We start from the raw sequence: 21,942 nt of genomic DNA, 5'->3' as shown, positions 1-21,942 counted from the left end.
GGCGTACTATCCAGTAGGTGCTGCAGATCCTCATAGAACTGATCTACTTCTGCTTCTTCAGCATCTGTGGTTGGGGCGTATATTTGGATCACTGTGATGTTAAATGCCTTACCCTGAATTTGAATTGAGATCATTCTGTCATTTTTTGGATTGTATCCAAGCACTGCTTTAGCCACTTTATTATTAATTATGAAGGCTACTCCATTTCTTCTGTGGTCCTCTTGTCCACAGTAGTAGATCTGGTGGTCATTTGATGTGAAGTGGCCCATTCCAGTCCATTTCAGTTCACTGACACCCAAAATGTCTATATTTAATCTTGACATCTCCCCAGTAACCACATCCAATTTGCCCTGGCTCATAGATCTTACATTCCAGGTTCCTATAGTGTGTTGTTCTTTAGAACATCGGATTCGTTGTTCACCACCAGCACCATCGGCTGCTAGCCGTCCTTTCACCTTTGAGCTAGCTGCGTCATCACATCTGGGGCTAGTTGAACTTATCCTCTGTTCCTCCCCAGTAGCATTTTGACCATCTTCCGACCTGGGAGTCCCATCTTCTGATGGTATACCGACATATCTCTGGTTGTACTAATCCATTTAGTTTTCATGGCAAGAATACTGGGGTGGGTTGCCGTTTCCTTCCCCAGGGATCATATTTAGTCTGTCCTCTCTGCCATGACCTTCCCGTCTTGGGTGTCCCTTCACTGTTTAGCTCATGACGTCATTGAGGTGCTCAAGCTCTAGCACCACAACAAGGTAACGATCTCCTTTGCTGAAGAAGCCCTCTACTACAAGGAACATATTAGTACATAACTTAGGGAGTAGCTTCCTTAGAAGAGAGCAAAGACTAGGTCTTAGGGCTTAAGCTACAGGGAGTGTGGGGGAAAGTTTGGGCTAACATTAGGCTAGGGCATGAGCAGTTCTACAATGGAACCAATTAGGGATGTAGGAGAAATCTGCAGCAGATTGAAATAAGATTGGATTTCTGTGAAGCCAGCCTGCAGATTCCACAGTGACCAAATCACACAGATTCTGTGGACTTGCGGACCAGTTTTTTACTTTTGGGGCAGCAGGAAGTGTACATTTGGGCTGATGTGCATTAGTGCTAATGCGATTAGCGCATGTGCGCTAATGCAAACTTGCGCAAGTGCGCATTAGTGCAAGTGTGCATTTGCAAACAAATGAAATTCTCATTAAAAATCCAATTCCATCAATAGGTGGTCGATGGAATGAAAGATGCCTGACAATCCGTGAAAAACAGATGGAACAGATTTGACAAAATCCATACATCCCTAGAACCAATTGCCTAGTGTTTGTGGTGGGCTTTCCTTTGCTGGAGATGTTCAAGCAGAGGCTGAATAGCCCCCACTTGGGAATGCTCCAGCTGTGGATTTCCAGTCAGAACTCTAAAGGACCTATCCAAGGTGCTGAACCCATTCTGGGGGTAGGGTTCAGCACTTTGGATAGCTCCTTCAGAGTTAGGACTGGTTCTGACTGAAACCCAGAGTGGATTCACTGCCCCACTGACATAGGAGCCACCAGCCTCCGGTGGTTCTAGTTAAAAAAACAAAGTAGATTCTGCCAGTGTCGTTGCTAGGAACTTAAAAGGTTTGGGGGCGCAATTTTTCGACTGGGATCCATGGAAGGGTTTTTTGTCATGTGGAGGGAGATTGGGGGGCAGTTTACAGGGAAGGGAGGGCTATCTTTTCCCTCCCCAACTGTGGTCGCCCTGGAAATCCCCCCCCCACACACACACACACTGCAGCTAAACTTAGGAAAACCTTCCTATTAACCCCAATGACATTTTTTTCTAACCTTAACTGCCATGCGTGAGGGTGGGGAGCATTGCAACATATGGGGAGGGGGTTAACTCTTCTCTCCCCCAGTTGCAATCCCCCTTGAAAATTGCTCATGGTAATTAAGCTCAGAAACATACACTTCCATGGACATTTAAGGCTCTGTGGAAGAGATCTCTGTGAGAAAAGTCTCTGGGTTCTGCTATCCTGATGTCTGCCCACCCTATCTTATAAGGCTTCCACCAACTCTATGCGTTGGAGCCAGACCCAGTTGCTCTTAGAGCAGATCCATTGAAATCAATGGGACAAGGTAGCCATGATTAATCTAAGTCTCATTGATTTCACTGACCTGGTTCACACATAATGGTAACCCATGGTTTATTTAGCCCATTGTTAACCCATGGTTTGTTGCCGTACCCAGGATTTGTCAAGCAGATGATTGAACAAACTGCTGTTAGTTTTCTTTTCTTTTCTTTTTTTGAATATATATTTATTTTATTTTTATAGATGAAATAAACAATACCAAAATTACCAACAACCTAATCAATACTTCAATTTCCCAACAGTACAATATTCTGATGAGGACACCACAATAACAAAGAGAGAAGAAAAAAGAGAGAGAGAAAAAGAGAAAAGGGGGAAAAGGGAGGAGGAAAGGAAGTGAAGAATAATCCAAATAATCCAAGAAGGATTTGTCTAGCAGATGATTGAACAATCTGCTGTTAGTTTTCTCAATCCCTGGATTGTTCGTTTCTCTCCTTCTTCGCCCACTCCCTCCTAGTATCTCAAATGTGTTTGCAGTGCTGTAGTACCGCCATGAAGAGTGGTTGGTTGGTTGGTTTTTATCACTCTTGTCACTGGCTCTCTAGCCTGGCGAAACAACTCATGAACAACTCCCTGTTCTGGTTCACATGTAACAACAACCCATGGTTTAAACCAGCCTTCCCCAACCTGGTACCCTCCAGATGTTTTGGACTACATCTCCCAGAATTCTTGACCATTGGCCATGCTGGCTAGGGCTGGTAGAAGATGAAGTTCAAAACATCTGGAGGGCCCCAGGTTGGGGAAGGGTGGTTTAAACAACCCAGAGTTCACAAGCCAACATCAAACCATGGCTTCTTTTTATGGGTTGTTCATAGTTAACAAACCATGGTTTGTTAGCGCAGCTGGGTTCGCACATCATGACAACTCAGAATCCAAGAACTCGTGGGTTAAATAAACCATGGGTTAGCGCTCTTGTGTGAACGAGAAGTGGGTCTACTTTAAGGGTGCTTCCTCACAGAGGGCTCCTAGCGCTACCAATCAACAGACATTGTGCAGTTCTTCTGTCTTTTCTTCCTAAATGTTTTTTTTTTTCCCCATTGAGGAAGAAGACAGAAGAAGCAATGGGAAAACACAGGAGGGTTATGAGTGGAAGATGACGATATCTGATTTTACTGGACCCAGTAAAATCCTGTGGGTGAGGCAGGGTGACTGCACAATAAAAGCCTCATTTGGAAGCACCCTAAGTCCGGCTCCAACCCTATGAGTCTAATTATAACAGCTCCACAATGATTAAAATTGACCAAATGTGTGCTAAAAAAAAAGGGGGGCTATTTTTAAGTCTTACAAAAAATAGCCAGAGATGCTGGATTCCCCAATAGTTTTCTATGGACAATAAGCACCTCATGTCAGATCAACACAAAATTGAAGAGCTGGTGCAGTAAAAGCCCAGCTTGTTGCTCTGGAAATTTTAGAGCCAGTGTGGTGTAGTGGTGGGAAAGTTGGACTGGGACTCAGGAGATGCAGGTTCTAGTCCCCACTCAGCCATGAAAGCTCACTGGGTGACTTTGGGCCAGTCACTGACTCTCAGCCTAACCTACCTCACAGAGTTGTTGTGAGGATAAAAGCTGAGAGGAGGAGGACCATGTATGCTACCTTGGGCTCCTGGGAGGAAAAGGAGGGATATAAATGCAACAAATAAATAAATAGTAGCGCTGATGCTGAGATCTGAAGGTGTGTGAACTGGCTGCCTAAGCAAGTCCGCCTGTGGTTAGTGCCTGAATGGGAGAAAGACTGGGGACTGGAGAAGTAGTAGAATATAAAAGTAATAAATCAACATTAAAATAGATAAAAGTATATTAAAATAGATAAAATTTTGAATGGATAGAGAGCCAAAGTGTTGCCCTCTGGTCCCTGCCAACGTCATCCTTCTTAGTACTGGTGGGTGAAAAAGAGGAGTGAGGGAAACCCTGCAAAAGAGGCCCACAGACATCTTGGCGCCAGGCGTCAGGGCCTTTGGGCCTCACTGTTTAACTCACGCACCCCCTCCAGCTATGTATATTGTCTGCCCCCTGAAGATAAGACTTCCATGCATTTGAGGAAGTGGGGTCCAGTCCACAAAAGGTCTTTGTCTTTTAAGCTCCTTTTTTTAAAACAACCAACTCTTGCAATTGTTAATGCTAAGGTTGCCACATTTTTTATTTTATTTATTGCTTCTTTCAGGGCTCCTGTGCCTGTAAGCTGCTGCATGAAAGGCAGACGTTCACAGGATGCAGTTTTGCCCACAGGACATATTCAACAGGTGGATGTAGTGATGATATAGTGTCACCAGTTGAATGACTGCCTTTTGTGCAAGTTTTTAAAGGCACAAAAGCTCCCCGCACCCAGGAGGAGCGGGAAGGGGACAACATCATTAGCCTCTTCCATTTTCTCTCTCCCCAGCCTCTCTCTCTCCCTCTGCTTTTTCCTAAGAGAGACTGACAAAGTTAAGTGGACACAGGGCTCTGATTCTAGAGAGGTCCAGTGCAAAGCTTTCAGGAGGTGGGGGGAGTAAATAATGCTAATCATAGATATAGAAAAAAAGAGATAGGCAAGAATGTATATATCCAAAGAAGTCACTTCAAATTCATGTAACCATTTGAATTGGGGGGCAGGAGCATATTACAGAATGGCACTGATGTCTCATTCTTTGCATTAATCCCCCCCCCTCCGTTTCCCTCCGCACATGGCCATGTTCCATTAAGAACCTGAAGAGAGTCTTTTTTCAACCACTACAGGTTCTGATACAGGGCATTTCTACACCAGCCAAAAATCCTGCATTGAAAACGGGGCTTTCTGCTTCTGTTTTAAATGCAGGATCACCACTGACTGCCCTTAGACACGCTTCCCCCCCCCCCCCCCCGCCTTTCGGTTTCTTTGCGGGATTAGCCATGTGGTTTGAAATGAGGGAGCTCCTTCCTTCTCGCGGCTCCAATCCTGTGCACTTACTTACTTGGGAGTAAGCCGCATTGAACTCAATGGGACTTACTTCTGAGTAGACAAAAGAGCGCCCTTTAAGTCTGCAACCCTCCGGTAAGACCCACTGAACTTAACAGGGTGCTCTGAAACAACAGAGGACGTTGCTTCTGAGCTTGGTGGGGTGGGGGATCAGATGCGTCTCTCTTCATTGCAGGGAGGCATTTTACCCTCTTCTCCCTCCGACTGAGAAATGCGGAGGCAGGAGACGCAATCGGCAGGCGATTCTCGCCCTCGCGCCTGTCAAATGTGCTCCTGCACGCCCGGCTCCCATCCTCAATGCCTTCCTCATCCTGACAACAACCGCCCAACAACGGAAAACAAACACCCACAGCAGGCAGACAGAGCTGTTTCTTCCGCTATGGGAGAATTTCACATGGGAGGTCATGGCGCTCCTGTTCCGTGGGCTGGAAAAAATACCCAATTTTTTTCCGTTTGAGGAAAACACGGGATAGGTGGGAGGAAATAGTGGAATAATGCCTGGACAACGAAGGTGTCGTTTAATGGACCTGCACAATTCAGTGAGTGAGCAATCATGAAGGCGCAATAAACTTGAGGTGTAGAGATCCCCTCAGCCAATAGAGAAGATCCTTTTCTGATGGGAGCACAGCAATAAGGAAGGACTAGCAGCAACACTGAGAAAAGTTTTCTCAGTTTTCTCACTGAGAAGAGAAAACTCTCTGGAAAAGACCCTGATGCTGGGAAAGACTGAAGGCAAAAGAAGGGGACGGCAGAGGATGAGATGGCTAGATAGCATCACCGATGCAATGAATATGAACTTGAGCACACTCCGGGAGAGAGCGCAGGACAGGAGGGCCTGGCGTGCTATGGTCCATGGGGTCACGAAGAGTCGGACACGACTGAACGACTGAACAACAAAGCAGCAACACTATGACCTGGTTCACACTTAACAGCAAATCATGGTTTGTTGTAGGGTTAACCGCTGGGTTGTTTAACTCCTAAACAATCCAGCACTCCAGATTTGTACATCATGCTCAACAACCAATCATTGTTGTTTACAGAAGTCTCTAGTTTTTTGAAGAACCTGAGATGTGAAGCACAATGTTCAGGCATGTGCCAATCATTTTGTGAGAAATGGATAATCATTTGTGCAATTGTTATGTGAGACGTGGACCCTGCTACCATCTTCCAGTGTGTTTAGCCAATGAGTGAAGTCGCTGCTATGGCCATTTGGCCATGGAGATAAGTATAAAGTGAAGACTTCCTGGTTCATTTGGAGCCCACCACCTTTTTTTTTTGGTCTACCCTCATGGAATAGTGATAACGGCCCATAGAAAACAATTGGGACATCCAGAACATAAGAGCCCTGCTGGATCAGACCAAGGGTCCATCTAGTCCAGCATTCTGTTCACACAGTGGCTGACCAGCTGTCGACCAGGAACCCACGAGCAGGACATGACTGCAACAGCACCCTCCTGCCCATATTCCCCAGCAATTGGTGTACCTAGGCATACAGCCTCTGATACCCAAGGTAGCACAGAGCGATCAGGACTAGTAGCCACTGATAGCCTTCGCCTCCAGAAATTTCTCTAACCCCCTTTTAAAGCCATCCAAATTGGTGGCCTTATGTCCAGAATCCAGAATTTTAGAGTAGTTGTGATTGGGCACGACCATAACCAGCCTTGAGCAATGATTTAGCAATGATTTTGGGGTGGGGCTATGAATCCATTTTGGATTTCAGTCAGAACCAGCCAGAGCCCCAAAGGAGCTATCCAAGGAGCTGAACCCTATCCCCTAAATAGGTTCAGCACCTTGGGTAGCTCCTTTAGAGTTCTAGCTGGTTCTGACTAAAACCCAGAATGGATCCACAGCCACCGCCCCCCCCCAATCGGAGCCACCAGTCTCCACTGACTCCATGTATCTGATGAAGTGGGCTTGTTGTTCAGTCGTTCAGTCATGTCCGACTCTTCGTGACCCCATGGACCATAGCACGCCAGGCCTTCCTGTCCTCCGCTCTCTCCTGGAGCGTGCTCAAGTCCATATTCATTGCCTTGGTGATGCTATCTAGCCATCTCATCCTCTGCCGTCCCCTTCTCCTTTTGCCTTCAATCTTTCCCAGCATCAGGGTCTTTTCCAGGGAGTTTTCCCTTCACATTAGGTGGCCAAAATATTTGAGCTTCAGCGTCAGTATCTGTCCTTCCAATGAGCAGTCAGGGTTGATTTCCTTTAGGATGGACTGATTTGACCTCCTTGCAGTCCAGGGCTTATGCCAGAATAAACATGTTAGTTTTTCAGGTGCCACAAGACTCTGTCACTTTTCCTGTTAATAAAGTTTATTTGAGTTGATGTTCCTGCAGAAGACAGAGGCATATGGATGGGGCTTATGAGAATCAAGAGGATGTTTCTCAAATTCTGAATGATTAATATAAGTTATAAGAGGTGGTGTCACGCTGGAGGGCGGGGCGGGGCGGGGGGGAGAGATGTAAACTGTATTGCCTGAGGGAATAGAAATGCAAACAGTACAGGCAGTGATGATTAACTTAACAGCTGCCATTCACCAAGTTGCTGGGTGATACTCCTCTTACAATGTTTTGTGAATGCTCAATCAATGCAATAAGCATGTGTGATAAAAACAACCCCACCCTTGTTCGTATTCAAATCACAGGAAATAAGAGTTACATCTCTTCATGAATAGTACTGCAGCAATTTCACCTTGAACTTTGTCCCTGAAATTCCTTTGTTGGAAAAAGGTCACTGTAGGGGAATTGACAGTGACCTGGTTCACGGGTATCAAGAAGACACGTGTGCGTGCACACACACTCGTATCATGAGATTGGTTCAAGTATTGCTCGTGGCTGGGGAAAACCAAAATAAACAGATATGATTTCAATAAACACCTAAAATGCACCAGTGTTGAGGCCTGACGTATCTCAGAGGAGAGATAAATCCACAGGGCACCACAACAATTCATCTTCACCATCCTCTGTCAAATGTTTGCACTTCTCTAGGAATCTGAGATTTTCCTCATTGTCCCTTTGACAGCCAGCCATGTTTGCTCTCCTATGTGAGACTGGGAAAGGGTTAAGTGAACAGAGCTCTAATGTCCTAGAGACATTAGAGAAGAAAGAGGGAATTTTGCCAAGGAAATGCTTCTTCCTGTGCGATTCTCCTCCCCTTTCTTCCTCCCCTCCCACCCCTGATCCTGAGCAATTGGGTGGCTGTTGCAGATTCCCAGGAGAAGCGATGCACCACTTATGAGAAGAGGGTGAGTGGGAGGCATGGATGCAGAAAGTAAGAATAAATCCATGGCTGCAGGAGGAGAGAGGAGGCAGGCCTTCAAAGAAATGTGGCTCCCTTCGTCTTTTCTGACCAGGCTCCTGTTGTTGTTTTTAATTTGTCATCATCGAATCATAGAGTTGGAGGAGACCCCAAGGTCATCTAATCCAACCCCCTGAGGATGCAGGAAATCTGCAGCTACAGGTGGCCATCCTACCTCTGCTTGAAAACCTCTAATGAGTTTATTTATTTTATTTAAAATTACTTTTTAGGCCACCTCAAGGGGTAGAACCTTCTCAAGACGGTGTACGAGATTTAAAAAATACAAAAATGAAGGAGAGTCCAGTGTCTTCCAAGGTGGTCAGGTCCATTAGTAGTAGTAGTAGTAGTAGTAATGTCAGGGAAATCTGAAATGGATTCAAATGACTTCCGATTTCTATTAATCTGATCTGCAGCTTCCTCAGCGGACCACTGTCCTCTGAGTCCTGTGGATTCCATGGACTTGTCTATTTTACTTTCTGGAATTGTACACAAATTTAGCTGTACAAAATGCGAAAATTTGTGAAAAATACCGTTTGGCTCCGTAAATATCAGCGCTCAAAACCTCAGCATTGGAAATAGAGGGAATGATGACGGAAACTGTACTAAGGTCACCCAGATTGGTCCATCTATCCCAGTATTGTCTGCACTGAGTGGCAGCGTTTCTCTGGCATCTCAGGCAGAGAGAGGTCTTTCCCAGCCCTACCTGGAGGTTGCTGTTGTTGTTCTTCAGTTGTTAAGTCGTGTCCAACTCTTCATGACCCCATGGACCATAGCACGCCAGGCCTTCCTGTCCTCCACTCTCTCCCGGAGTGTGCTCAAGTTCATATTCATTGCATCTCATCCTCTGCTGTCCCCTTCTCCTTTTGCCTTCAATCTTTCCCCGCATCAGGGTCTTTTCCGGGGAATATTCTCTTCGCATTAGGTGGCCAAAATATTTGAGCTTCAGCTTCAGTATCTGTCCTTCCAATGAGCAGTCAGGGTTGATTTCCTTTAGGATGGACTGATTTGACCTCCTTGCGGTTCATGGGACTCGTAAGAGTCTTCTCCAGCACCACAGTTCGAAAGCATCAATTCTTCGGCGCTCAGCCTTCCTTATAGTCCAGCTCTCACAGCCATACGTTACTACTGGGAAAACCATTGCTTTGATTAGACGGACCTTTGTCGGCAAGGTGATGTCTCTGCTTCTTACTATGCTGTCTAGGTTTGCCATAGCTTTCCTCCCAAGGAGCAAGCGTCTTTTAATTTCATGGCTACAGTCACCGTCTGCGGTGATCTTGGAGCCCAAGAAAATAAAATCTGTCACTGCTTCCATTTCTTCCCCTTCTACATGCCAGGAAGTGATGGGGCCAGATGCCATGATCTTCGTTTTTTTAATGTTGAGTTTCAAACCAGCTTTTGCACTCTCCACTTTCACCCTCAATAAAAGGCTCTTTAGATCTTCTTCGCTTTCTGCCATTAGGGTGGTATCGTCTGCGTATCTGAGGTTGTTGATAATTCTCCCGGCAATCTTAATTCCGACCTGTGATTCAACCCGGCGTTTCTCATGATGTACTGTGCATATAAGTTAAATAAGCAGGGTGACAATATACAGCCTTGTCATACTCCTTTCTCAATTTTGAACCAATCAGTTGTTCCATGTCTGGTTCTTACTGTTGCTTCTTGACCCTCATACAGGTTTCTCAGGAGACAGGTCAGGTGGTCTGGTACTCCCATCTCTTTAAGAATTTGCCACAGTTTGTTGTGATCCACACAATCAAAGGCTTTAGCGTAGTCAATGAAGCCGAAATAGACGTTTTTCTGGAATTCTCTTGCTTTCTCCAGCGAATGTTGGCAATTTGATCTCTAGTTGCTCTGCCTCTTCGAAACCCCGCTTGTACTTCCAGTAGTTCTCGGTTCACATGCTGCTGAAGCCTAGCCTGTAGGATTTTGAGCATCACCTTGCTGGCATGTGAAATGAGCGCAATTGTACGGTAGTTTGAACACTCTTTGGCATTGCCCTTCTTCGGAACTGGAATGTAAACTGACTTTTTCCAGTCTTGTAGCCACTGTTGAGTGTTCCAAATTTGTTGGCATATTGAGTGCAGCACTTTAACAGCATCATCTTTTAGGATCTTAAATAGCTCAGCTGGAATACTGTCATCTCTGCTAGCTTTGTTGTTAGTAATGCTTCCTAAGGCCCACTTGACTTCACTCTCGAGGATGTCCGGCTCAAGTTCAGTGGCTGCACTATCATGGCTATCAGGGACATTCAGATCTTTCCTGTATAGTTCTTTTGTGTATTCTTTCCACCTCTTCTTAATCTCGTCTGCTTCTGTTAGGTCCCTGCCTTTTTTGTCCTTTATCATGCCCGTCTTTGCACAAAATGTTCCCTTGAGATCTCCAATTTTCTTGAAGAGATCTCTTTCCCATTCTATTGCTTTCCTCGATTTCTTTGCATTGTTAATTTAAGAAGGCCTTCTTGTCTCTCCTTGCTATTCTCTGGAAATCATTGAACCTGGGACCTTCTGCATGCAAAGCATGTGTTCTACCACTGAACTACGCCCCCCCGACCTATGAAGGGCATCGAAGTCTTCCCACTACCATCAACAACAACTGGAAATCCTGTTGCCCGGTGCTCCCTTCCTCTCCACAGGGCCAGCCTTACCATTTTGCGGGGTCATGCACCCACATGAGGCAGCAGAGCAGGAAGAACGGCGAATTGTGCTGCTCTCTTCCCCGCCCGCCACCACCAAGAGGGTCCACCGCTGCCTCCCTGCCTCCCAGTGGTGCTCCGGAGAGCCCTGCCAGCCACTCTCCCGCTGTGGCTTCTTTACTCTGGGCAGCCATTCCTGCCTTGTGCCTCAGGCGCAGGGCTCCTGCAAGAGGTCAGCTGAATATCGCAAGAGGTGAGCCAACCCCTCCGGGAGCCTGGTCACTGAGCAAGTGGCCGGCCAGCCAAGCAGGCATCCGGGCAGACCTGCTGAGCGAGCGAGCAGCCGGCCAGCCAGCAGCAGCAATATTGCCACCTTGCTTGAGACAGGAAGATACTTTGGGCTGGGCCTCCCTCTCCAAGTACGTTCCCTGATTCTACAACTGCTGCATTGGGTGACACAGACTCTCAGCCCAACCTACCTCACAGGGTTGTTGTTGTGAGGATAAAATGGAGAGGAACAGGAGAATAATGTAAGCCACCTTGGGTTCCTTGAAAGAGGAAAAAAGGTGGGATATAAATGCAATAAATAAATAAAATAAATAAATTGGTTAATAGTATGGAATACAATGAATCAATGCAAGCTGGAGGTGATCAAACGTGAGATGACAAGATTGAACATCGACATCTTGGGAATCAGCGAACTAAAATGGACAAGCATGGGCGAATTTAATTCAGGTGACCATCATATCTACTACTGTGGGCAAGAATCCCATAGAAGAAATGGAGTAGCACTCATAGTCAACAAAAGGGTGGGAAAAGCAGTAGTGGGGTACAATCTCAAAAACGATAGAATGATCTCAGTACGAATCCAAGGCAAACCATTCAGCATCACAGTAATTCAAGTCTATGCCCCAACCATTGAGGCTGAAGAAGCTGAAGCTGATCGGTTCTATGAAGACCTACAACACCTTCTAGAACTAACACCAAAAAAAGAGGTCCTCTTCATCATAGGGGATTGGAATGCTAAAGTAGGAAGTCAAGAAATCACCGGGATAACAGGCAAGCATGGCCTTGGTGTACAAAATGAAGCAGGACAAAGGCTAATAAGAGTTTTGCCAAGAGAACACGCTGATCATAGCAAACACTCTTTTCCAACAGCACAAGAGACGACTCTACACATGGACATCACCAGATGGTCAATATCAAAATCAGATTGATTATGTCCTTTGCAGCCAAAGATGGAGAAGCTCTATACAGCCAGTAAAAACAAGACCTGGAGCTGACTGTGGCTCAGATCATGAGCTTCTTGTTGCAAAATTTCGGCTTAAATTGAAGAACGTAGGGAAAACCACTAAACCATTCAGGTATGACCTAAATCATATCCCTTATGAATATACAGTGGAGGTGAGGAATCGTTTTAAGGGATTAGACCTGATAGACAGAGTGCCTGAGGAACTATGGACGGAGGTCCGTAACATTGTTCAGGAGGCAGCAACTCAATCCATCCCAAAGAAAAAGAAATGCAAGAAAGCAAAGTGGCTGTCTAATGAGGCTTTACAAGTAGCTGAGGAAAGAAGCGAAGCGAAAAGCAAGGGAGAAAGGGGAAGACATACCCAACTGAATGCAGATTTCCAGAGAATAGCAAGGAGAGACAAGAAGGCCTTCTACATGTGTGCAGAATTGTGCTGCCAACATATTGCCTGGGAAGGTTCTAACTGGAAACCAGTGGTGTACTAGTCACTAGAGAATCTACTGCAGTTTCTAAAACTGTTTCTGTATGTATTTATGTATGCATTTTTAAAAGAGATTAATGTACATGCCATTGTAGTAATTCAATTATTTATACAGAGATTTGTTGTAAGCTGCAGGCATGTTGGAGAAATATGCAGTGGATTTAAATGAGTTCGGATTTATATGAATCCAATGTGTGGATCCCGCAGCAGACCAGCGTTTTCCGAGTCACGTCAATTCCGCAGGCTTGTGGAACCGGTTTTTCACTTTTGGGGGAGATTTGCGCTAACTTGTACCAGTTAATGTGAATTAGCACTAATGCAAATTGGCGCAAGTAGAACAAAATTCTGATTTAAGAAATCCAATTCCATCGGAGAGCAGGAGACACAACAAAAAATGCCAGACAATCCACAAAACACAGAAGGAAAGGATTTAACAAAATCTGTACATTCCTAGTTGGTTGTACAATTTTCTTCTTTTTTTTCAAAACCCCGCCAACAGCATCTTACTTGGTTGCTTCTACTGTTGTTGCTTTCTCTGGAAATATCATCATTCGTTCACTCTGTTGTTACAGATAATCTAGACAGCTGTTACATCTGATTCCCTTGACTCTTACCCAGTAAAAGCTCGGGGGTAAAAGCTCACTTCTGAGGACACAAACCCGAAAAAGGGGAGGGGATTTCAGTAATTTTAGGGGACAGGAGAAAAAGCTCGAGTCAGGACTGGAGACAGGGAGCTTTCTCGGACAGGAACAATGGCCCTGCTCTTTTTATTCACCCACCTCTGGCATCTTTTCAACAGAGTTTAGCATTCCGCGTGTGAGAGGTGGGGATGCTGCTACTGGCGCTCTAGCTGCTTCCTTACCCTCCACCCCCCGCCCCACACAGTTTGTCTGTGAACATGACGCTGAAGAAACACACCCTTCCCCAACCTGGCACTCTCCAGACATGTCAGACTACAACTCCCATCATCCCCAGCCAGCATGGCAAGCGAGTTGTAGCTGGACACATTTGGAGGGAACCAGCTTGCGGGAGGCTGCTGTAGCATAATTACTAGAACTGTGCGGAATTTTTCAATCTATTTATTTTCAACCATTCGTTGGGAGAGGGGCAAAAAGAAATTGCACCTGGAAATTGTGGGAAGGGGTGAGAATTTCAGAGAATTTTCTCAGGGTGTGGGGCTTCAGTGATTACCTTACTGTAAGGAATCCGCTCCGGGTTTCAGTCAGAACTACTCTGCCCCTTGCATAGCTCCATTAGAGTTCTGACTGGTTCAGACTGAAACCTGGAGCGGATTCACAGCCCCACTGACATCGGCGCCACCAGCCTCCACTGGCTACAGCTGGACTTCAGGATAAAACTCCAGGACAGCCCAGAGCCCCCCTTAAATCACCCAGACTGTGGCAGGGCAGCAGAAGCAAGCTCTATTTTATTTTATTCCTGCAGGCATGATGGTGCTATGATGAGTCTAAAATGCAAAACTGCACATGCTCCGAGTATTGATTTATTTTTAATCAGGGATGGCAAACACTTTTATTTTTCGAGTATATCAGGAACATAGATGCAAGTTTAAAACATGGAATGGCGGTTGTGGGGGAGGGAAGAAGAGAAATGTTAGTTGTGTGCCTCACAATGGAAGTAAGGGCTCTCCAGACGGTCACTGGGAGCTTTTCTACATGAGGCTGTTAATCCTCTGTATCGACTTTCAGTTTCATCCCAGAATTGATCTCTGAGCACTACAAGAGGAGTGTTTCCTTTCCTGCTTTTACACTACATGACCTCTAGGTGGCACTGTGGTGTATCAGAATAGTGCGAATACACAAGAGAACATCGCGCTTTCTTTCCCTTTCACAGTGAAAGGCCACATTTTCCCTGTTCTAAAAAACCTTGCCAAATGTGCTGTTTAGACACAGAAGTGACACTGGAGGGTCATGACACCTTCTAAAGAACCTGCAAACAGCCATGAGTAGGAAACGATGAGCGCACGATAAATGCCTCATGCAGAAAAGCCCTAAGTCGAGAGTCTAAAATTACCTAGCTGCACCACTGCTCTAGGAATACATTGCCGGACAAAGATGCCTACAAGCCCACTCCAACAGAATGAAGGAAGAGGTGCATAAGAACAGGTTTAGGGGATTCAAATCTCATGAGCGAGAGGCTGAAGCATCTCTCCAGCCCTCACACATCTCTGTAACACTAAAGAGGCACAGGGGGAGGGGTCCCATTGCACATGTCGGTGTTGCAACAGGAGGTAGCATAAACTCTGCTTGAAGAGTCCTTGTCAGGGACATCACATTCAACCCTTGGACTCGGATGTTCGATGCATCCGTATACCAGCCCATCAAGCATTTTACCTGTGGGGAAAAGAACAGCACTGTGACCCCGGGGAGCTGGTCTTAGGCCACAAGCACAAAGACTTCGGAAGGAAGCAGCAACACCTGGGGGATGCGCTGCCATTACCCACCCTAAACTCCTGGTGCGAGGACTGGTGTCTCCAGCGGGACCTCTGGCACCCACCAGGCTCCCTGCCCCTTCTGATTATTATTTTACTACTGAAGTTTTTTTTTTTTTATTCGAAAAAAGTGTTTTAACTGGGAGGCTGATATGCTGCAAAGCCAAGGGCAGCCCTCCAGCGCCATCTTTATTTGGGCTCGTCAGAGTATGTTTGTATGTTTTGGAGCTCAGAACCTACCACTGCCTTGAACATAGGTTCTCGGGCAGGTTACTTTTCTATTAATCCCACCAGTTTACCTTCTGGGAACTGGACATTTTATGATTGGCCACACCCACCAGAGCAGCCATTTTATGAATGGGCAAGCCCCCCACGGCTGCCATTTTGTGAAAGCGCTTGTGGCATTCTTTTAACATTCCAAGTGTGTCCCCAAACCTCGAAATCTATAACATAATCCCCTATGCTAGGAGACAGCAGCAATCTCCAAGTCTCCTTGGATTGTACACTGAATCCAAGTTAATCTTAAATCTTGCTGAACATGTATGCCTAGAACAGCCTCCCCCAATCTGGCGCCCTCCAGACTTGTTGGACTACAACTCCCGTCATGATATGAGTTGTACTCCAACATCTCCTGAGGGTGCTGGGTTAGGGGCACCTGCCCTAGAACTTACCATAGTACATTGCAGTGGTGAAACATCTCCCAAGTTCAGTCTGACAAACTTTTCCCTCATAGCGACAGTGTTTACCAGCAAGCTTTAGGCATTCACGGCACAAGAGTCCCTGGGCTAGGAGAGAAAAGTAGAATAGAATGGAATATGGACAAATATTTTAAATCCATTTTTTTAAACCCTTTTTTCCATTCCAAATTCAAAAGTATGATTTCAAATTTGAGGTTCAAATTTGAATCCCGTGTGATTTTCTTGTCATCTTTTTCACCGTTTCAGTGTTGGAAGTCTCACACACTCCCAAATCTTAAATATTTTAAAAACTAAGTACCATTACATGCCAATGAGCAAATATTTTCAAATAGCATTTGTTATGAATCTGGGAGTGTGTGCATGCACGTGCTTGAGTGTGTGGGGGGAACTTTTCCTCCTGGTGGACCCCTTCATTAGGTCGGTTCCCCAGGAAAATAATTTCTGATAGGCTGCCACCAGTCAGGATGAACCTCCTGACACACCCTAGTCTGTCCAGCTGCTTGGAGGATTTCTGAGCCCTATTGCCAAGGTCCCCTCCCTTCAGCCCAGACGAAGGGAAAAATAAAAATAAAGGTGTTTTGGATTTTCCCTCCCAAAGGCCAGGAACAAAGAGCTTGCCAAAACCCTTTTAAAAAATCTTAAAACACAAGCAGTAGCTCTGTAACCATGCGGACTTTCACGTGGGGAAGAGTTGAGTGAGAAATCCTGTTTAAAACAACGCAGTCAGTGTCCAATATTAAAAGCCTTGAGAAGAGAAGACTGAGGGGAGATATGATAGCGCTCTTCAAGTATTTAAAAGGTTGTCACAGAGAGGAAGGCCAGGATCTCTTCTCCATCATCCCAGAGTGCAGGACACGGAATAATGGGCTCAAGTGACAAGAAGCCAGATTCCGGCTGAACATCAGGAAAAACTTCCTGACTGTTAGAGCAAGACGACAATGGAACCAATTCCCTAGGGAGGTGGTGGGCTCTCCCACACTGGAGGCATTCAAGATGAGGCTGGACAGCCATCTGTCGGGGATGCTCTGACTTGGATTCCTGCATTGAGCAGGGGGTTGGACTCAATGGCCTTGTAGGCCCCTTCCAACCCTACCATTCTATGATTCTATGAAGTGGGGAAACCAGGGAAGGCAACAATCACACAGATACACAGAATTCCAAATAATAATAATTTTAAAAGTCAGTCTAACTTATCTAGTCACACTACCTATTTGAGTAGAGCCTTGGGTCCCAAAGCCTATGCTGAGGTTATTGCATAGAGGATAGTCTGAGTGAAAGAGAGAGAGAGAGAGAACTTCGGGCTTCCAGTTAGGTAGTATATAGGAAAGCTCTAGAAGGCCTGAGGGGATCCATTCAGTCAAAGCCAGCCCCTTATTTATTTATTTCCTTTCCTTTCTATGCCGCCCAATAGCCGAAGCTCTCTGTCTCTTTACAGAGACTGATAGTTAGTCTGCCCAATGATGGACATTTCTGATGTCAGTGATCTAACCAACAGATCAGAACATTACCTGGTGGCTGAACCCACCTTCTTAACGACTGTAACTTACACCTTAAAAGCCCAAGGTGGTTGGAACCAGTTAGCTTATTTTTTTAAAAGGGGATTATGGTTTTGTTCACATTTTGGAGGCCAAATAAGTGAGATATGGCTAAATAAAACTATTCAGGGTGCCCACCAACCAGATGCTCTAAGGGGCCACTCTGGATCAATATTAGAAGAAGGGGTTTGTCACACCATTGCATGCCAAGTATACCATTATCAAGTACGAAATATTAGGATCCTTTAGATATGTATCTGACATCAGATTAGATTAGATTTCAATATTTCAGTAACAACATCAACAGAACAATATAACAATAAAATACAACAATAAAACAATCACTGATCAACAATAAAACTATAACTGCAGCTGGCTGCGTCACACCTCAGGGAAAGCCTGCATGAAGAGAGAGTTCTTAAGGAGATGTCTGAAAGTCAAAATTGTAAATGCCTGCCTGATGTCAATGGGGAGCGCTTTCCCATAGAAATCTGACAAGAAACCCTTAACACTAGATATTCCTCTGCCTTGCTATTTACTTACCAATAGTGCATGACAACAGAGAGAAGAACCCAAGAAGAATCTTGTCCATCCTTCATTTATTTCTGCAGTCCCCGTGGAGAACAGCACTGAAGGAGATTTCAGAATACATCAGATATTTCTAGCTCTCCCAATTTATTCTGTCCAAGCCCCCAGGAACCACTGATGTAGATGTGGCAAAGCTTTCTTAGGGGAAGACAGAGAGATGCAATTCTTCTAATTAGTTCCTGGCAGTTTTGCAATAAATCGTCTGGAAGTAGGATGGTGGTGACAGCCATCATGATTACTGGCAGTGCTCCAGGTTTTGGGGGGCCCTTGGGCAAGACACCCTCAGAGGGCCCCCTCCCTCAGTGGGTCCACCTTCTCACGACGGTTGTCAACAGCTGCTCTTGCTCCTCCTCCTCTTTCTCATCATTTTCTTGCTTGACAGGCAGAGAGCCAGGGAGCAAGTAGGCCGTGGCGTCTACTGTTCCTCATTCCTTCACACCACCACCACTGTCTGGGCCAGAGCAAGAGGCAGGTGAACAAGGAGGTTGCAATCATGAAGAGCAGGAACAATTCCAGGGGGCTCTTGTCAGTGGGCTGCTACTGGGGTGTGGGCCTTGGCAGGTGCCCAACCATGCCTACCCATGATGCCAGCCCTAATTACTGGTTTTCTCGTTAAAAGAGCAAATGGTTGGGGGGGGGGATCAAGGCTGTTGATCCTTCTCTCACAACAGGATGCTTACTTGCCATCATAGCGTATTATAAGGAGTGTTCTGTCATAATATTCCATTGTGGCCATGCACACCAGAATATAGGAGCTTCAGCGGAGGGCAGGGAATGGAAATTTCTTTAGTCCACCCCGTGCCACCTTGATAATTTACTAAAATTCTCAGGGTGGGGGAGAGGTTTGCAGTGTTTTCTTTGGATTCATTATAAATGTTAACAGTTAGACCAATCTTCCCTAACCTGTTGTCCTCCAGATGTGTTGGACTACAATTCCCATCATTCCTGAGGGATGGATGAAACTGTCCATTTTACTTTCTCCCCCACAGATTTGTAAAAAAAACTTTTCAAGTTCCTTCCATCCCAGATATGAAGAAATTTGCGAAGTTTGCACCCATCCACACCAGCCAAATTCAACAGATACCACTACTCCCAGCACAGAGAGGAGTATATTGTATACCTGCCTGCCATGTAGATGAGGAGCCTGACCGGAAAACGAGAGAGAGAGAGAGAGAGAGAGATGTGGCATCCCTAATACACCACTAACATGGTTGAATCCACAGGGATTCAAACCCCAACTTTGAAGAGCTAAGCACTCAAAGCCCTGGGCCTTGAATCTACCATTTTTTGGTTTCTCCTGCATTTGAACTTTTTAAATCGAAAGTTCTTTCTGTCTCCAATATGAAGAAAAGTGTACATTTTGGTAAACTCTTATCAAACTTGAACTGAAATTAAATTATCTCCCATTTGTACTCCCTCACTGTTGGCCATGCTGGCGGGAGCTGACAGAAGTTGTAGTTCAGGTCATGTGAGGAGCACCAGGTTGGGGAAGCATGGACCAGGCTATTGTGAGACCAGATTCAGAGGTTATTTTGCTCTGCTGTCGATGCACTGTTGCAACAGCAATCTGGCTTGCACAAGAACACCTTGGCAGTGTCAAGTTCTCAGATATCTGGTGTCAGCGCTTGGATGAGGAGTCACTGTGGCATAGGTGTCATCGATGGGATGATCACACTGGCCCCGTTCGTATGTAATGACTACCCATGGGTTGTTTTAACCATGGGTAGTTGTGACCGCATGGGAGTGAGCAAACATGCTTAACCACTTCCGCTTTTCTTCTGCTTTGCTACACAACCCAGGAATGCTCCATTCCTGGATTGTTCACCATGCTGTGTTGTAGCAGTTAGAGTGTTGGACTGGGACTTGAGAGATCCGGGTTCTAGTCCCCTCTTGGCCATGAAGCTCATGGGTGACTTTGGGTCACCTAACCTACATCACAGGGTTGTTGTGAAGGTAAAATGGGGAGGAGGAGGACCATGTGAGCTGCGTTGGATTCCTTGCAAGAAGAAAACAGGTGGGATATAAATGGAAAAATAAATAAATACACGTCAGAACCCAACACTCGTTGTTGCTGATGGAGAAACATCCTAGAGTTTTAATTCATGGTTTGTTGTTTGTTTAAAACTCTGGGTTGTTTCTCCCTCAACAGTGCCGAGAGTTGGTTCACACATCACAGAAACAACCCAGAAATGTTCCTTGTTAACAAAGTGGAAGAAAAGCAGAAGTGGGCAAGCAGTTGCTTGTTTTCATGCAGTCACAACTACCCATAGTTAAAACAACCTATGGGTAGTTATTACATCCAAACTGGGCCATCAATGGGGAGGGGGAAACTCAGATTGTTAAAACGTTTGGCCCTGCAGGATAGTGGTGGAGCACATGCTTTTTATAATGAAGGCCCAAGGTTTAATCCATGGCTTGATTCTTGCAACTTCCTCATTCAGTATCCTGTGGAGGGGGCAGTGGAAAAAAGGCATATGGTTGTGGGAAAGCGAAGAGGGAAACGGAGTTGTCAAGCCTGTCTGCCTGTCAAGCGAGCAAGTGGGAGCAAGGATGAGAAAAAGGATGAGGAGCAAGAACAGCCAGTGAGAATGGCGGTGAGAAGGTAGACTCGACTGAGAGAGGGAGCCCACTGAAGGTGTCTTAAGCAAGGGCCTTCACAAACCTGAAGCCAGCACTGAATGGGTTGCTGGGAAAAGATTTCAAACTAATTTTGCTCACGGAAGTCTTCTGATTCTCAAAACACCAACAACTGCTATTGTCATCATCCTACTGTTCCCAGAAGACACCTTATTACGGCCCTGAGGAATCTTGAGTCTGTTCCAAGAAGAACTCAGTACCCCACCTTTTTCCTTTACACAATACCTGTGCCTTCTAGAAGATCAATAGGATTCACACACACAACAAGATGTATCTGGGATCTACCGATAGACCAGGGTTCTACATTACTGTCCTTGGTAATCACACCTCTGAAATCAAAGATGATGAATAAGATTCTTCTCCTTGGCTTAGTTGCTCTGCTTTTCTGTGCTGCGGGTAAGTAACAAAATAAATATAAAGAGAAAAGAGATTCAAAGTTGGGGTCATTAGGTGTTAGATGAATAGTGCAATCTTATATATGTCTACTCATAAATTGGTCCCACTGAGTTCAGTGGGGCTTACTCCAAGGTAAGTATGCTTAGGATTGCAGCTGCGGGGATGCTTGAAGAATTCCGTTTTAATGATTTTCCCATATTTTCCAAATCTGCACATCTTGGACTAATCTGTAGTTCAGAACTGTGCTATCTATGGGATTTTGCATTTCTACAAATGTTGTGGTGGAGTTCTTGGCAGGTTAAATGTATCAAAATGCATTATAAGTGCATATGCACATTTAATATTTCGGCTCCAAATACACATTTTCAATTTATTTATTAATTTCTAACAAAATCTGTATTGTCTGTCTTGTAAAACACATCCAGTATATTAAAATGTGCTTCTCTCAAAATACATATATATATATATATATATATATGTTATATTTCTAGGCTCCCTTTTAGGGCCATGCCCGCATAAGGCAGCAGCTTCCAAGGAAGAATGTATTGTGTTTTATTTGCTGGACAAAGGATCCCCAGGCTTTTTTGGCCAGTGGGCATATTTTTAATTTTGAGATAGTGTCGTGTATGTTCTCACAAAATGGCTACTCTGGTGGCGGGTCGGGGGGGTGCACATTCATAAAATGGTTGCCATGGTCGGCATGGCTGGCACAAAAACACTCATTTCCCAGAAGACAAACTGGTGAGACTAAAAGAAAAGTAAGGGTGCGATCCTATGCATGTTTAGACAGAAGAAAGTCCAACAACAGTGCTGGGAGTTGTTGGACCTTCTTCTGTCTAAACATGCATGGGATCGCGCCTTTACTTGCCCAAGAACAAGACAGAGGTGGGGGTCTGATTTCCAAAATACAAGACCACTGTTTTG

General features: G+C 45.3%; 1 protein-coding gene across 1 annotated transcript in view; it reads right to left on the bottom strand.

Annotated features, from left to right (window-relative positions):
- Nucleotides 1-18,342, bottom strand: part of LOC146355852 (uncharacterized) — a 59,325-nt gene extending 40,983 nt beyond the window's left edge. The window contains exons 1-2 of the mRNA XM_084830686.1: nucleotides 17,941-18,342; nucleotides 15,836-15,949 (exon numbers count right to left, since the gene is read on the bottom strand). Of these exons, the coding sequence (XP_084686812.1) occupies nucleotides 15,836-15,949; nucleotides 17,941-17,989 (163 nt within the window). The 5' untranslated portion in view covers nucleotides 17,990-18,342. The remainder of the gene's footprint in view (nucleotides 1-15,835; nucleotides 15,950-17,940) is intronic.
- Nucleotides 18,343-21,942: the final 3,600 nt, after the last annotated feature.

Source organism: Heloderma suspectum, chromosome 2 (genome assembly GCF_057233095.1).
Source record: "Heloderma suspectum isolate Gila_16-S chromosome 2, 16-S_ref, whole genome shotgun sequence".
In the NCBI taxonomy this organism is placed as follows: Eukaryota; Metazoa; Chordata; class Lepidosauria; order Squamata; family Helodermatidae; genus Heloderma; species Heloderma suspectum.
The sequence above is the reverse complement of the archived record's forward strand: the minus strand, read 5'-3'. Positions and strand labels throughout refer to the sequence as shown.